The sequence below is a fragment of the Falco punctatus genome, assembly GCF_963210335.1.
Source record: "Falco punctatus genome assembly, chromosome: 3".
Lineage (NCBI taxonomy): Eukaryota > Metazoa > Chordata > Aves > Falconiformes > Falconidae > Falco > Falco punctatus.
Window position 1 is genome coordinate 116,631,128 of NC_137582.1, and position 16,430 is coordinate 116,647,557.

Sequence of the window (16,430 nt, forward strand, 5' to 3'; positions counted from 1 at the left end):
GAAGCTTCTTCCGAGATGGGCACGGCCAGGACTGCCACCCACCACTGGGAAGGCTCCAGTCCCAAGAGAGAATGAGTTCAGGTTCATTTATACAAGGGTCCTGCACCTCTCCTGCCCACCCTGGGGTCTCGTGCAGCCCCTGGGAAGATTGTGCCCTCCCTAACAGGCACCAGGTTACTCCAACAAGGTGACAAGCCATCCCGTGCTGTCCCAACCCAAACACGCCAGGCCACGTGCCGGGCAGCACGGAGCAGGCAGAGACAGCACAGAGGGTGGGAAAAAACTTCTCCGACACCACAGCTGCAGGCTTCTACCCCCAAACCCCGAAAAGAGTTAACTGTCAAAACAAAAGGATTTCACCGGGATTGATTAGTTAATGTTTACAGTGCTGTGAAGAGGGAAAGCATGACCTGTGCTCTGAGCAGAGCCCGGCAGTGGCAGCGCTGCCTGCACCCTTGCAATGCCGGGTATCCCGAGGGCTGCTCCCGCACAGAGCCACGTGCCCGCTCCCGCTTTCCCAAGGAGGACAGGGAGCGTCAGCACCACGCCAAAACACGATGGGAGGTATACGGCACGGGAATGGAGAGCAGCCCCCAAATGCTGAGCGTCGCTCAGCACGCTGTCACCCAGGGGAGGACGGACCAGGGCTTCCCTTCCTTCCCAGACCCTCTGACCGGTGGCTCTGCCATGCTGGTGGCATCCAGAGAGGTCCCTGAAAACTCTCCTGTCACCCCTGTGCTGCTGCCACCATCCTCACCAGCGCCCACAGCAGCAGCGCTGCACGTCCCGGCATGTGCCGTGGCACCGTGATCCAGCGATGAAGCAAGCAGGGCTGGAAGCCGCTCAGCATCGTGCCTCCCCGGCACAGCCCTGGGAAACCGGCCCACTGGCTTCCAACTGGGCCAGACTGGCGAAGGTCTCAGCACCGGAGACTTTCCAGCTGCCAGACTGCTCCGGCCAGCACAACCCGGAGGGTACTGTGCCCCCCGCAGATGCCAGCAGCTGAATGAAACCACGGTCAGGGCAGGCACTGGAGCCTACACCCCCCACAGATCCCTACCTTGAGCCCCAACCCCTTGCTCAAACAACCCCCTGGGACTGAGGCACAGCACCGTGCAGCACCCAGGACCGGGTCCCCCAGGAGCGTGGAGGGATGCCCCCGCAGCGTCCACGCCAGCTCGCAGCGCTGATGCAAACCTCCTCCCCCAGCACGCCTGGGAGCGGAGCACCGGCACCGCAGTGATGCAGCACACCTACCCGGCACCCTGGCGCAGCTCTCCTCTGCCTAAGGTGGGTGTTTTTATAAAGCAAGAAATGACGGCGATCTGCCAGCTGGTTAACCCCTGCTCGTCAGGGCGGGAGGGTTTGCAGCTCGCTGCGCCGGCGCTGGGACCCTTCCCATGTCACCCATCTCCCTGCCTCCCGACCTGCCCTGGCTTGCTCAACAGCGGAGGCCTTGCTGCTCAGATTGGGGTTTTTAGGCTAATTTTCTAGGAGAAATAGAGCAGGGCTGGAAGGGAAATGCGGGGAGGCATCGGCAATCCCGGCTCCAGCAGCAGCAAGCGTCCTCCTTGCCTTCCGATGGCCTGAGCCGCTGCCACCAGTGCTGGGTCCTGGATGTGGCAGGTACAGGGTGGCCGCCACCAGCAGGACACCCACCTCACGGGGTCTCCCCACGTGGCTCAGTCACATTTCAGTGAAAACTCTCCATTTTTTGCAGGATTAAGAGGGGGAGGGGACGAGCCAGTGGAAAACTTGTTCTGGACAGGAAAAACCAAATCGTTTACAGGAGCTGCGATGGGTAAAAGCAAGGAAGAAACAACACATCCTCCAGCTTGGAGCTCAACGACCCAAACTGGAGGCTTCCACCCAGCCCTGGCAGCACGGGTGGGATATCCCAGGAGGGGTGGGCAGCTGGGAAGGGGTCAAACCAAAAGAAAGGCTCTGTACAGTATAAACACTTATTTCCCCTACACCACACCAGCACCACAAACAAGATCAAACGCCACCCAGCAGGGTCATTCCAAGTGGCGACCAGCTCTCTACCACAACCTAGTATAGAAATTAGGTATTCCCTAAAAAGCCCTCCTTCCCGAGGGAACCCAGCCGCTCAGGGAAGGAAACTGAGAGCCGGAGCACGGGGCAGGCAAGGGGGAGCCCAGCCCAGCCCAGCACCGGCAGCCGGTGGTGCTCCAGCTGGACCGGCACATATAGACACTGTAATTTCAATTTCTTTTTTGGAACAAAGCAAAACCGATGCAAACGACAGCTCTTTCCATGCCAGCCGCTGGCACCCGCCGCACCGTTTTCCTCCGCGTCTCCACGCTGAACCCAACTACATCAAAGGGGCTTTTTATTAACAAAAGTTTCTCAAGTACTTGGACAAGCCCGAGTCACGTTATCCAGCGCCTTTCCAAGGCACCCGAAGAGGCTTTTATTCCCCGCTCCCTGTGAAAGAGGAGGGAGGCTGCGCGTTTCTCCCACCTCTGGGAGGTTTGAGTGGCACCCCCTGAATCGGGGAGCCAGGGAATCCATTATTCCCCTTTCTCCGCAGGCAAAAAGGAAAAGGAAACGGGCGCCGCGAGTGCCTGGCTCCTCTCGACTCAACCATCCGCATTTTAAAGAGACTTGGCTGCTAAACTTACACAACGGAGCCCCGGGAGCCCTGTGGGGCTGAAATCTGGGCTCCAAGACAAGTCTATCGCTGCAGCGAGGAGAGAAAAAATAAAAATCAGAATGGAAACAGACGCAACTCCCAGAGACAAGCCACTGACATCAAAACTGCACACTCACTGCCGGTACCGACACCTGCACAGCCACCGACACGGCGGCCCCGCGGCACTGCCCGGCTGTGGCTTGCGGAGAGGGGTCCAGCCCCATGGGGGGCTGCGGGGACACCGGGGCAGCCGCAGCAGGGATGGAGTACGGCAGGTCCCCACGTACCTTACAGCACCCCAGGGTATGGGCACAGCGGTGATGGGTGGTGCGGTGGGCTGGGTGGCAAGGCGGGGGGCTGGGACCTTGGGTGCCCCACGCCGGGAACACAGGCGGCTCCAGGCACCCCACGCCAGGGACACAGGAGACACTCATCCCACGGGCACCCCAGGCAGTTCAGATATGGGGACACACGGCCCCCTGGCACCCCACACCAGGGACACCAGAGACACTCAGGCACCCCACGCAGGGGACACCCAGGGCATTGTCCCCTTGGGCAACCCATGCAGGGGACACCCGGGACACTCAGGCACCCCATGCAGGGGATAACGAGGCACCCCACACAGGGGACACCTGGGACATCGCCCCCTCGGGCACCCCACGCAAGGGGACACCTGGGGCACTCGGGCACCCCACGCAGGGGATACCCGGGGCACTCAGGCACCCCACGCAGGGGACACCCGGGGCATTGCCCCCTCGGGCACCCCACGCAGGGGACACCCGGGGCATTGCCCCCTCGGGCACCCCACGCAGGGAGCGCTCACCCCAACCTCCCCGCCCAGGCCGGGCGCACGGGCACAGGGACGGCGCCGGGCTCAGGCCCCACCGCGGGCCCGGCCGGCCCCGGTACCTTTGTAGCGCTCCAGCACGTCCTCGTAGGCCTGGACGAACTCCTTCTCCTGGCTGCGGTTGGCCGGGAGCAGCCCCGGCACGTACCCGGCCATGGCGGCCTTTGTGCCGGCGGCCTCCGTGCAGCTGCCGGCGCGGCGGCCAGGGCCGGTCTGTGCCCGGAGCGCTTCCGCCCGCGCCGCCGCCCGCCGCCCGCCCCGCCCCGCCCCACACCGGAGGCCACGCCCACCCCGCCGGTCACGCCCACCCCGCCGGTCACGCCCCCGGGCACCCGCCCCGGCCCCGCCGCGACCCCTAGCGGCGGCGCGGGGCAGCCCCGGGTAGGAGGGGTGGGGCCAGCGGGGTCCCCCGGGGCGACACCGGGAGATGGCACCGCCCCGCAGGGCTGCCCAGTGCTGCAGCCCAGTGCAGCCCAGTATCGCTCAGTGCCACCCAGTGCAGCCCCGAGTGCTGCACCCCAGTGCAGCCCAGTGCATCCCAATGTCACTCAGTGCCACCCAGTGCAGCACCCCAGTGCTGCCCAGTGTAGCCCGGTGTCACCCAGTGCCACCCACTGCATCCTAGTGCATCCCAGCGCTGCCCAGTGCATCCCAGTAACACCCAGTGCATCCCAGCGCGCCCAGAGCACTGCAGCTTAGTACATCCCAGTGTGCACAGTGCAGCTCAGCACCACCCAGTGCAGCCCAGTACACTCAGAGCGCTGCAGCTCAGTGCAGCCCAGCACCTCCCAGCACAAGGGCATGACCTCCCAGCGTACCCCAGTGCACTCTGTGCAAACAAAGCACTGCTTCCCACTGTGCCCACACCACTGCATCCTGGTGCAGCCCAGTGCATCCCAGTGAGCCCAGAGCACTGCATCCCAGTGAGCCCGGGGCACCGCATCCCAGTGCATCCCAGCGCACCCAGAGCACTGCAGCCCAGTGCTCCTCAGTGCACCCAAGCAGGGGGACACCCCAGCTGCCCCCAGCCCCCCCACCCACCAGGCTAGGGGCCCCACTCCTGCCCCACACCCGCTGCAGCCCCCAGCCCCCAAGCATGGGGCTCCGCACCCCCCCGCCAGCAGCAAAGCGGGCGGGGGGCCACCAGCCCCATGGGCCCCCGAGCAGTGACCCCGGCTGGAGCTGGGCACGGGCCATGGACAGGGGCAGCCCCACATTGCCCCATCCCCACGTTTCAGCCAGGGGGTGCCCCACGCCATTCACCCCCCCATCAAAATAACCCCACGGGGTCTTTCAACCCAGGGGAGGGTGGGATGGGGCATGGGGCAGGGGGGGTGGGGTGAACGGACACGCTCTGCTCCAGCTTTGCGGAATCTTCTATTCCAGGCAGGGTTTGGCAGGGATTTACCTCCTGGGGTGTTCTCAGTGGGAGGGGGGGGGCTCAGCCCCCCACCTCTGGGTCTCCTGTGTCAGCGTCTGCCCCCTGGCCCTGCAGCCTCCCACCAGGATGGGAACGGGGTGCAGGGGGTACATGGAGAGAGCCAGGCTGGGGGGCTGGCGCCGGGGGGGGGCTCAGCATCACCTTAGGGGGGGCTTTGGAAGGGGTGGGAAGACCCCACCAAGAGGCACAGTGGAGCCAGGGCAAACCCCATGGGGCAACGGGGATGGGGTGCAGAGCCAAACCTGCCTGGCACCCCCATACCCACCAGGAACCCCCCTTGTCCCCGCCCCCCCCCCAACAGAGCCCACCCAGCAATTCTGCATGGCAGAGCGATCCCCCCCTCCAAAACAGGGGGTGAGGGTGGCTGTCCCCATGCCAGGGGCCACCTCTGTCCCCCAGCACCGACCCCCCCGCTCAGCCCACAGGGCGCCCCCTCACCCCCACCCAAGGCCGGATCCCCAACCCCCTCCCCTGGCAGCCGGGGCAAATCCCGGCCTTTTTTGGCCACTACAAGATGTTGCTTTTTCACCCGGGCTGCACCGTTTCCATGGCAACCCGAGGGCCAGGCTCCGCCAGCTGGGTAACCATGGCAATGAGAAAAGCCCCATCCCGTTCAGCCCAGACATCATGTGTCTCCCCATCATCACCCAGGGGCCCCCCAAACCTCCCGCTGGCACCCCGGGGTGGGGGGGCTGCACCCCACATCCCTCCGGACCATGGCGAGGGGTCACCGGTGGCAGCCACCATCACCCTCTTCCTCCTGCAGCCCCCAGCCCGGGGGGGGGGTGGTGGTGGTAACAAATCCCCTCACCCCAGCTTTGGAGGCATCTCCCCTTCCCCATAATGCCTTAATGAGGAAAAGTAATTAACGGGTGAGGTTGCATCCCGGCAGTGCCCGTGAGGAGGAGGGTTCCAATGCGGGCGACCACGCCGGCGCAGCGGCCTCGTGGCAGCGCTGCCTTTGTGCCCCGCGGTGCTGAGGCGGTGCTGAGCATCCCACCGGGCACTGCCGCCTGGGATGCGGCTCCTCCGGCTCTGCCCACGCACGGGGTCCTGCCGAGGCCGGGGCTGGCGACATCCATCTGACCCAAAAACGTGTTCCCAGGGAACGGGGAAATCGGCAGCGGGCAGCTGGCACCGGGAGCGCTGCCCAAATCCTGCCCCGGCCCCACGCACGTTTCTGCTCCCAGGGCGGCGGAGAATGAGGGGGTTTGTCCCCGTGTCCCTCCCTCCGCTCAGCCACCGCGGCCTCCGCCAGCGGCTCCAGCCACGCTCCGGCACGACAAAGGGCTCCCAGGAGCCTTCGCACACAGCCCCAGCGCGGCCCTCGGAGACCCCCGTGACACCGGCCTGCTGCCTGTCACCCGCTCACCCCTGGACCCTGGCACATCCTGCACCAGCACCACCCAGCATGGCACCAGCACCACCCAGCATGGCACCAGCACCACCCAGCATGGCACCAGCAGCACCCCCAGCATGGCACCAGCAGCACCAACACAGCACTTCACCAGCATCTCCTCAGCCCAGCACCAGTATCACCCCAACACCACAACAGCACCACCCCAGCATGGCACCAGCATCAGCCCAGCACCACCCTAACACTGCACCAGCACCACCACTCCAGCACCACCCTAACACCACACCAGCAGCACTCCAGCACCACACCAGCAGCACTCCAGCATCATCCTAACACCCCACCAGCATTACAACAGCACCGCATCAGCATCACCCCAGCACCGCCACCCCACCACCCCAGAACCTCACCAGCACCCCACCAGCACCACCCCAGCACCACTCCAGCCCTGCAACAGCATCACTCCAGCACCACCACACCAGCACCCCAGCATCACCCCAGCACCCCACCAGCAGAATGTGACCCCTGGCAGGACCAAGTGCAAACCAGGTTCAGGATGAGAGAGCCTTTTCTCCCAAAAGCGGCCCCCGCCCCCAGCCACCATCCTCACCCTCTGCCAAGCGGCTGGAGCGAGACAGAGCGACGCGGGGCCAAGGGCCAGACTCTGACCCCCCACGTCCCACTCCCCCTCTGCCTCCCCCTGCCACTGCCCTCCAGGGAGATGCCAACAAAGCAGGGAACAGCTCCAGAGGCTGCCTGGGGACCCAGCGCAGCACTCGTGGTGCCAAAGGTGCTGGCACCGAGGAGCCTGGCGGGGGGAGCAGTGTGTCCCAGCCCCCCGCACCACGGCACTGGAACCTCCTGCAAGGTCCCCACAGGCACGTCCCCTCCCTGGGCACAGCCAGATGCTCCTTTCCTTGGCTCTGATGGCCAGAAGGGATGCAGATACTGTGTCTATATATGTATATATGCACCCCCACACCCGTGTGTCCCCCCAAAACCAGCTAATGCTCCCGCGCCACCTCCGCAAGGTCCACAGCCGGGTGCAGGACAGGACTCCCCAGCCCTGCACGATGCCCAGGCTCCATCCCCATCACTGGGCTGCGTCCCTGGTGCCCCTTCCCAGGGTCCCAAGAATCTGAGCCCCATCACCAGGCACACTGAGAGGTGTCAGCTCCCCCACGACACATCCTGCCAGTCCTGAGTCCCCAGCCCAGTCCCTGAGCCCTGTGGCAGGTACCAGGCACCGGGGCGGCCGGCACACTGCCGACAGCCCCGCTGAATAATGCAAGGATCTGAATCAATATTACAGCTCATTTTCCAACCTGGTGACACAAAACTGTCTCCAAACTCTTTCTTCCCAGCTCAGCACTGTCTAGCTGCACCTCACGAGTTATTTTTAATGGGGAATCTGCATGAGACCGGATTTTGTGACATCCCCCTGCCTTTAATCATGGGCTGGATCCAGCCAGCATGACGACAAGCGCTCGGCATCCCGGGCAGAGGGGGAGAAACACAGCTGGGGAAATGGCTGTGCCTCAGCAGGGTCCGGCCTCGGGGCGCAGGAGGGTGCTCAGCACCCAGCAGGATGGGGCTTTTGAGGCAGAGCTGGTCCATGAGCTGTAATGGGTATAGTGGGGCCCCAGTAGCCCGGTCATCTCCCAGCCCTCGGCAGTGCCAGCATTCAGAGCAGGGCCAGCCGCACCCTGCACATTTGCTTCCCCCAGCCCCAGACAGCGTGTTTCCAAGAACCATCATTTGAATCAACTGGTTCTTCCTGCCCCAAGACGCCCGTGAGCCAGGACGGCACAACCCGGCGAGCGGCACCACGGCACGGCCAGAGCCCCGCGCAGGGCAGGCAGGGAGAGCAGGCAGCCACCATCCCACTGCTGCTCCTGCCCTGGTGGCACCTGCCCATGTGCAGACACACACAGGGGGCCGGGGACCCCCCAGCTCCCTGCCTGAGTCCCGGCAGGGTGCTGAGCCCAGTGCCAGGGCTGGGTTGCCAAGGGCTGGCAGGGGCTGGCAGGGCAGAGAGGCGCCTCGGGAGCTCACCGCCCTTGCGCACGCCCCTGCCAGCAAGATGAAAGCCAGGCCTTGGGGTTCCCTTGGGGTGACAGCCGGGAACAGCCCAGCCAGGGCTTGGTGGGGACCCCTCAGCACGGCCCCGAACCCCCGTTTCCTCTGGCAGGGGCAGATCGAAGGCCCCCAGGGTGTGGGGAGAAGGGGCCAGATCCCAGCAGCACAGATCAAAGCCCCCGATGGTTGTTTGTCCCGGCTGAAGAAGCAAAATCCGAAGAAAATCTGGGCTCCAGTGCCTGGGGCCATCACCTTACGCAGAGCTCCTCCATCCTCCCTCCCCGCCATCAGCCATGGTGGGTCCATCCCTGTCTTCCTGTCTTTGTCTCTCCTCCCCATCCCTGTCCCTTCCGCCGGGGTGTGACAGCAGCCGGCAGCAGCATCGTGGCAAGGGGAGGCGTGGGGCAGTGTCCCCTCGGCGATGCAGCAGTGTGGGGATGCCAGGGCGTCCCTGTGACCGCAGCGATGGGGCTGGGCACCACCACAGCGAAGGAGCAGCCCCAGCTCCATCAGCCGGGCGGGAATCACAAGCCTCCCAGGGCAAATTCCTCCCTGGAGTCTGGCCAAGGGCATTGTTCCACCAAGGAGCCATTTAGTCCTTAATTAGACATTTTAATGTCACCCCACCTGAGTGTTGGAGGTGCCCAGTCATCCCTTAACCCCAGCGTGCTGACAGTCCAAACAACCCAGGGCAAACCCTGCCTGGACAGGACAAAGCCATCGCAGAGCCACCCACCCACCCCAGCCCTCGGCCACCAAAGGCCACCCACATCCATCCTTGCCCTCGCTATCCCATCCACCCCCATCCTTGGGGAGCAGCAGGGTACAGGGATGACCCCAAGACCATCTCAGCCACCGCGGGAGAAGCCCGGGGAGCCTCGTCTGCCCGTCCCCGGGGGGACTCACTGCACGACAGGGCGCTGCCTTACCTGCAACCCTGACGACAGCCCTCTCGGCCGGGTCCAGCACCGAGTCCTGGCTCTTCCTCTTCCTCTGCTCGTGGAGGGGTAAATTCCAGGGCAAGGTGTCCCCGGGGGGGCAGGGGGAGAGGCTGCCCGAGCGCTCGCTGCGGTAGGAGCGCTCGCTTCGGCAGGACCGCTCGCTCCGGCAGGACCGCTCGCTGAGCGTCTCCTCGTCGGAGGATGACATGGCCCACAGCGCGGGCAGGAGGGCGGGCAGGACGTCCCCACGGGCAGCAGCCTGCGGAAGGAGCAAAAGGGCGAGTGATGCCGGGTGATGCCGGGCCGCCAGCCGTGGCTCCCTCCCTGCCACAGGTGCGGGGGGTGATGGAGAAGGGACCACCGCACCACAGACGTCTCTGCCCTCACGCCTGTGCCCAAGCACCCTCTTGGGCAGGTGAATCAGCCCTCCCAGAGCTCCTAAACGCAGGCTCAGTTTCCCCCTTGCTGGTCTGATGGCCAGGGCTCCTGAGGACAGGGGTGGTGGCACGGCCACCCCTCCACCAGCAAAGCTCACGCTGGCACCCCCGGCACCGTCTCACTCCCCCAAAGCAAAGCCCAACCTTTTGGGTTCGATTTCTTTGTGCTCAGTACAAGAAGCCACGGGATCGGCGCTGCCCTTTGTACCTGCAGTTTTGCCCTTCTCAGACTGGGAACAGTTTTAAAAAATCCTATGAATCGCGGTCGGGGAAAATGGTAGGGCTTTCTGGAGCACACAGGGAGCGAGCTGTGCTGCGTACACACGCCGGGCAAATAAGCACCTTGCATGAGACATATTTAAAATAATTCTCATTGTGTCCTCTAGCTCGCCCAGGAAAAATGCACATGAAATGATAGAGACTCCTACAACCGCCGTGCCGCGGCAGAGGAGCCGCCTCCATCGCGCCGAGCCTTTCCTTATTATCATCATTTAATGAGCAAAACATGAACAAAGAAACCCAAAAAAAACATTGCAAGAAAGGGAGAAAGGATTCCATGAGTCATTCACCCCCCATGGAAAAGCTGCAAAAAATGAATCGCGGCCCAAAGCCGCATCTCCCCCGGCAGCCCCGACACCCGCACCGAGGGGCTCGGCCCCCGCCCTGGTTTTGAGGGGCCGGTGGGTGCGGGGCTGCGGCTCCGGGGGGGCCCCCTGTGCCCGGGGAGAGGCAGGGCCGGGGGCTGCGGGGACTGCGGGGGCTGCAGCCCGGCTTTGCGGCGCGGGCAGGGGGTGCAGCAGGTGCGGGAGGCAGCGGGGTGCGGGCACGGCGCTGCGGGGGCGCACGGGGCTGGCCTGGTCGTCCCCCCCGGGTCCTGCCCCCCGGTCCTACCCCGCCCCCCCTTCCCTCCCGGACGGCATCCTCCGGTGCCCGCAGCCTCAGCCCAGCCCCGGAGGCGGCGGCCGCCCCCCTCCCCGGTCCAGCCCCAGCCCCATCCGCCGCCTCTCCCCGCTCCATCCCCCGCTCATCTCCTGCTCTTCCCCGGCCCTTCCCCGCTCCATCCGCCGCCCTCCCCCGCTCCCCCCCTCGGCGCGCACCCCCCTGCCCGCAGCCCCGGTGCCGCTCACCCCCCGCCGCCGCTCCGGCCCCGCTCCGGCGGCTCGGCGCGAGCAGGACGCGGCGCTCCCGGGCCCGCAGCCGCTCCCGGGCCCGGCCGTGCGCTCCCGGTGCCGCCGTTCCCGGCCCGGCCGTGCGCTCCCGGTCCCGCTGTTCCCGGCCCCGCCGTGCGCTCCCGCCGCCGCGGCGCCTCCCCCGGCCCGGCCCTGCCCACCGGGGCGGCACGGAGCGGCGGGGGGGTCCCGGCCGCCTCCCGCCCCGCGCAGCTCCGGGGACCGGCCCCGGCGCCCGCCCCCGGTACCCGCCCCGGCCCGGCCCCCTCCCCCCCCCCCCCACCTACGGGCTCCCCCAGACCCACCTTGCGCCCCCCAACCTCCCCGGGCACCCCGATGCCCACCACCTCCGCGGGTTGCCCCTACCCCACCTGCCCCCCCACCGCACAGGGGGGCCCCCAAAACCACCCAGAAGCCCCCCCCCACCGCCGGGCACCCCCAGTCCCCCCATCCCCTGGATCCCCGCAGGCCCAGGGTGACCAGAGCACCCATGGTCGGGGCCAGCACGGGTGGTGGGAGCTCAGAGCGGGGGACCCAGCGGGGTGCGGGGGGGTCGTGAGCAGGGATTGGGGTGGTAAGGGCTGGGGGGGGGGGGGCGTGTGGGGCACAGGGCCTCACCTGCGGGGCAGGGGGGCATCCCAGCCGTGGGGCGGGCAGGGTCACCAGCAGCAGCCCGAAGGGGTGGCGGAGCTGCAGGACAGCCCCAGCCACCTGGCAGGAGCGGAGCAGGATAAACCGCTCCGGCTGACGGCAGATCCAGCCGCCCCGCACCGATGGCGGGACCCAGCGAGCGGTGGTGCCGTGCCATGGCCCCCGGCCAGCGCGGCTGCTCCCGCGGCGGCGCACGTGGCTGGGCCAAGCCCGTCGCCCCAGTCCCCCTGGGGTCTCGGCGCAGCCGGCTGCCCCACGGGGATCTCTCCCTTGCCAGTTTTCAGATCTCATCCCAACACGTCCCTCGGCTTCCCGACGGCTGTTTCCCCGAGTAGCTCCAGCCAAGGGGGTGGAACGCGGTGGAGGACACGGCGTGGGGTGTGGTGACACTGTGCTCTCGGACATTTGGGACGTGGCCATAAGAGCACGTGTTGCCCTGCAGCCCTGCCCGGCTGGAGCCCAGGATGGGGACAGCAGCGTGGGGGGAAGCACTCGGCTAAAGTCCACCCAGGAGCGGGTGCTCCGGTGGGATGCACGGAGCCCGCAGACACAGCGGCCGAGGCCTTGCAGACACCAGCACCAGCTGGCAACAAGGGCACGAGCTCCCCAGGACCTGGGAGCCCCAGTAACTGTGGGCCTGGGCCAGACTGGTGCTGGGCAGAACAAAGGGTGCGCTGGAAAATGGGTGTCCTTGTAGGTCAGCGCCAGTGTCACCATCCCAGCACCAGCTCTGCCACCCCAGCACCGCTCTCTCTTCCTTCCCCCCGTGCTGGTCCCGCACCCACCAAGCAGACGGTCAGGGCTGTACTGGACACTGGTGGATAAATGCAGCCGCTGTGCTCGAGTGGGGGCCGTGAGTCCTGGTGTCATGAGGGACCCCAAATGCTACGAGACCCAGGGAGTGGGGAGGGCTTGTCCCACTGGAGCCAGTGGCCTCAGGCACGCTGAGAGGAGGAAAGCAGCCGAAGAGCCAGACGCCGCGTTCCCAAAGCTCCCGGACGGGTTGGGTGGCTCTGCCACATGGTTGCAATGCGCGGAGGCCCTGGCTGATGCCCCCCCCCTCCCCGAGTCCAGCCGCGGGTCCCCCGGCCTCTGGCGCACACCGGGGCGATGGGCACGGTGCCCCCCATTGCCCCTGCTCCCACCCATCATGGCCAGGCACCGCTCACCCTCGGGGCACGACATGCATGGTCCAGCACGCGGCCGGCACTGGCTATGGGGTGACGTGTCCCCTCATCACCCCACGCTCAGTGCCACCAGCCAGGCTCCAGCCTCCTCCCCCGCTGCGCCGTCGGTGCAAACCCGGCCAATTCGAGCCGTGTTGAACCCCGGTGGAGCCAGGGCGGCCGGGAGACGGTGCCTGTTCCAGCCTGTGTGGATTTCACACCCGAAACGTGTTTCCAGAAATCCCTCACAGCGCCCGGCGGCGCTGGATTATTTGTGCTGCGAATCTGGGTTAAGATCGTGCGTTGTTTTGCCTGCGTGGGGACGAGGAATCGTTATTTCAGGAGGAAGAGGGGAGGCAGGCGGGGGGGGCCCTCCCTAAATCATTGCATCTCCACATTCCTGCACCGTACTGCAGGACCGCAGGGACCCCCTCCCTGCCAGCACCCTGGGGACACCCACCCGAGGGTGCTGAGACCTCGGGGTCCTGCTCAGCATCCACAGGGGCACGGGGGGCTCCCGGGCTCAGCTGCACTGGTGCAAATCCGTCCGCATGTGGCTCTGCCCCAGGATCCAACCCCTCTCCCTCATTAAAACCTTCTCCCAAGCCTGGAGATGAAACCTGCCTTTTCCCTTGACTTTTGATAAATTATTCATCTCCCCAGAGTTATTTATTCCCCTTCTCCAAGGCAGAGAGGAGCTGCAGAGGCTGCTGGAGGCTCCCAGCACATCTGGGGCTGCGGGAGCTGCAGGAGGCGGGGGCTCACCCGCTCCCTGGACCCTGGATCCCACTCCCAGGTGGCTGAGGGTTACAGGAAAATGGGAATGGGGGAGCTGGGAGGAAGGAAGCAGCTGAGAAAGCAGCCGGTGAGCGATGCGAGCGCTGCCCTCGCTGGCTCCTGCTTGGCCAAGGCTCTGGTGGAGAGAGAAGCAGCTCCCCCATGGAGACCTCCCATCCCATCCCATCCCATCCCATCCCATCCCATCCCATCCCATCCCAGCCTCGGTGTCTCCCACCCAGCCGGGATGTGGCTTCACTCCGTGCCAAAAAAATGACAAAAAGCCCCAAACAGCAAAATATAAATTTGGATCTACTACGTACTGGAAACGAATGTTGATCAGGGCTCCGTGGAAAACCACACGCAGAAGCTGAGGATGCTCCAAATCCCTCTTGCCTGGGGGAACTCGGTCGGGTTGATGGGACCCATTTTTGATCGCTGCTGCTCGGCCAGAGCCTTGGCCAACGGTCTCCTCCCGCCAGAGCTGGGTGGTGGGTTTTTTATCTCTCCATGAAATTGATTGTTTTCAGCAGGTCTTTGGTTATTTTCTTTTATCTGCCAAAATTTCTAACAGAGCTTTTAACTACGACAAATAGATCCACTCCTCCCAGCCCCTGCTATTCACCGCTTGCCCTTGGCTGCGTTAACATCTATTTCCAGAACAATTAGATTCTGGATGGGTCTAAAGAGCCACTCGGGAGGCAGAAGTGTTTAGATACATTTCAATATTTCCTCCGACATCTGGACAGCTCGATGAGATGAATCACTCTTGACACCACCAAGTTGCCAGGCTTTTTGCTGAGCCCGTTTTTCCCCTCTCCCTGAAAAAGCAACCATTCCCTTTCACAGATTTTTTTTTTTTTTTTTTTTTCCCCCCCCAAACAGGAGCACTCCAGCCCGTGGTGCCACACGGCCCCGCATGCTGCCAACCTTCCCAGCCTGCTTTTGCTGGGAAAGAGGAGGGCAATTAAGCATCCTCCGTAACGAGCGATGGAGTGCAGGCATGGCACGGGGGCTCCCAGCTGGCCCCGCTCTCCCAATTTCCATCCTTCACCGAAGCCCAGGGGCTGATCCCGGGGAAATCGTGGTCCAGCTTGGTGGGGAAACGGCTCCTGACACACCAGCCCATGGGGTGCAGGTGCCTCCTGACGCACCGGCACAGCTCAGCCCTGCTTGGCGCTTTCTGGAGGTGCAATGCTGGGCCCCACATCCCACACAGCTCCCCCCCCCCCCCCCCCCTCGGCTCTCCACTGCAGATAAACACCCCGCAGCCAACGGCTCACGCGGCACGGTTCGATTTCTATCCCCAGCCGTGGTTTGCCCTCTCCGTTCATGGTTTATTAGATCTGGCGGCTGGTGGCTGGCGGCACCGGCAGCCCCCCACCCCGCAGAGCCCACAGCCCTCACGCCAGGAGATTCCCAGGGCATTTTCACCTGAAACCATTCATGTTCCTGCCCATTTCTCCACACCACTCTCCCATCTTTCTGGTGTTTCCCTCCACTGCTACCCAGGGAGCTCCCCTCTTGCCTGCTTTTATAGCCCAAACGCTGTAAGCCACCTGAGAGTCAGCACTGTTATGCAAGTTCTCTGTTGAAACCAATTGTCACCAAACAGTTTTTCGTATTTGGAAGTGCCAAGTGAAATCCCTGAGGATTATCAGCCCCATTACACACAGGGAGAGCAGCTCCCCGTCTCTGGTAGCCGATGCCAGGATACTGGGCAATCACGCCCAGGTCCAGCCAGAACAGGGTTTCGGTTCAATTATTCCTGCCACAGGCAGGAAATAAGAGAAAAATAGCAAAACTGTGAAAAGGAGAAAAAAAAAAAAAAAAAAGAAAAAACAAAAAGAAAACACCACATTATTTCTGGCATAACCTAAAATAGAGACAACATAGGAACAGCAGCGCGCTGATCAGCGGAGCCCCGAGCGCTGGCAGACACAGGGAGGAGCCAGCCCTGGGTCTCAGACTGAGAATTTGAACCCAGACCTGGATTTCGGGGCTCTCCAATGCCACCCTCCCCCAGTGCCTGCCCCTGCCAGGGAGAAACGTGGCTCCATCCCACATGCCGGGATGACTGCAGCCTGAATCAGCCGGAGCGGAGGGAACCCATCTGGGCTGTAGTAATCGATCCATCTGGGCCTGGGGGAAGGGAGAAACCTTCCGGCAGCGCTCGGAAAAGCTGGTTTGGAGGGAGCTGCGGGAAAGGAGCTCGACAAAGAGCAGCAGAAATCCCAGAAAGGCCAAACCCTGCTGGGATGGCACCCACAGCCCGTGTGGAACTGGGGTGAAAAAAACAGGGAAGTGTTTCTTCCAGCATATTTTGTTCAGCCATGTGCAAGTAACAAAATTCTGCTGGTTTGGGTCCCTGCGCCAGGCACCCCGGGATGGCCCAGGGGCAGGGCAGACAGCCCCAAAGCACAGCACCCAGCTGTGGCCCCTCATACCCAAGGGCACTACTCTTCCAGGGTCAGGGCTCTGCGGGCCCCTTCCCACCCCCAGGAAGCATCCATGTGTCTGCCACAGGGTCCATGTCCCTGGGAGCCCAAAGCAGCGGCAGTGGCTCCCTCTCTGCAGGCAGATGAGGGGTCCCAGCCATGAGAGTTTGGTTTTTCACTCCTATCACGGTCCACATTAGGTGATACTTTAATTTCAACCCCTTAAATTTCAGGTGGACACTATCCAAACGCACACCGCTCATCAAACCAGCTGCTCTCCCCCAGCCAGTTAATCACTCACAAGGTGTTTGGAGAAAGAGGAGGTCTGCCACAGCCGCCTTCGGCCCTCGAGGGAGGACATGTCTTCAGAGGTGTGTGTCCAAAGTACTGGTGATCCACTGACAAAAGCATTTGCAGGGCAGGAGTTAAGAGAACTGTATCTACGACCAGAAGCAACAGCCCCACAGACAGTCT

The 16,430-nt window shown here is 64.0% G+C and overlaps 1 protein-coding gene across 7 annotated transcripts in view; it reads right to left on the minus strand.

The window, feature by feature from the left end:
* MACF1 (microtubule actin crosslinking factor 1) overlaps positions 1-9,541 on the minus strand; it is a 146,151-nt gene extending 136,610 nt beyond the window's left edge. For 4 of the 7 annotated variants that reach the window (XM_080378923.1, XM_080378925.1, XM_080378924.1 and 1 more), the window contains exon 1: positions 9,307-9,541. In XM_080378923.1, coding sequence (XP_080235049.1) covers positions 9,307-9,526 — 220 coding nt within the window. In that variant the 5' untranslated portion in view covers positions 9,527-9,541. Of the gene's footprint in view, positions 1-3,565; positions 3,734-9,306 lie in introns of those variants that run through there. The other 3 variants (XM_080378920.1, XM_080378919.1, XM_080378913.1) reach the window with 1 other exon arrangement.
* Between the last annotated feature and the right edge of the window lie 6,889 nt (positions 9,542-16,430).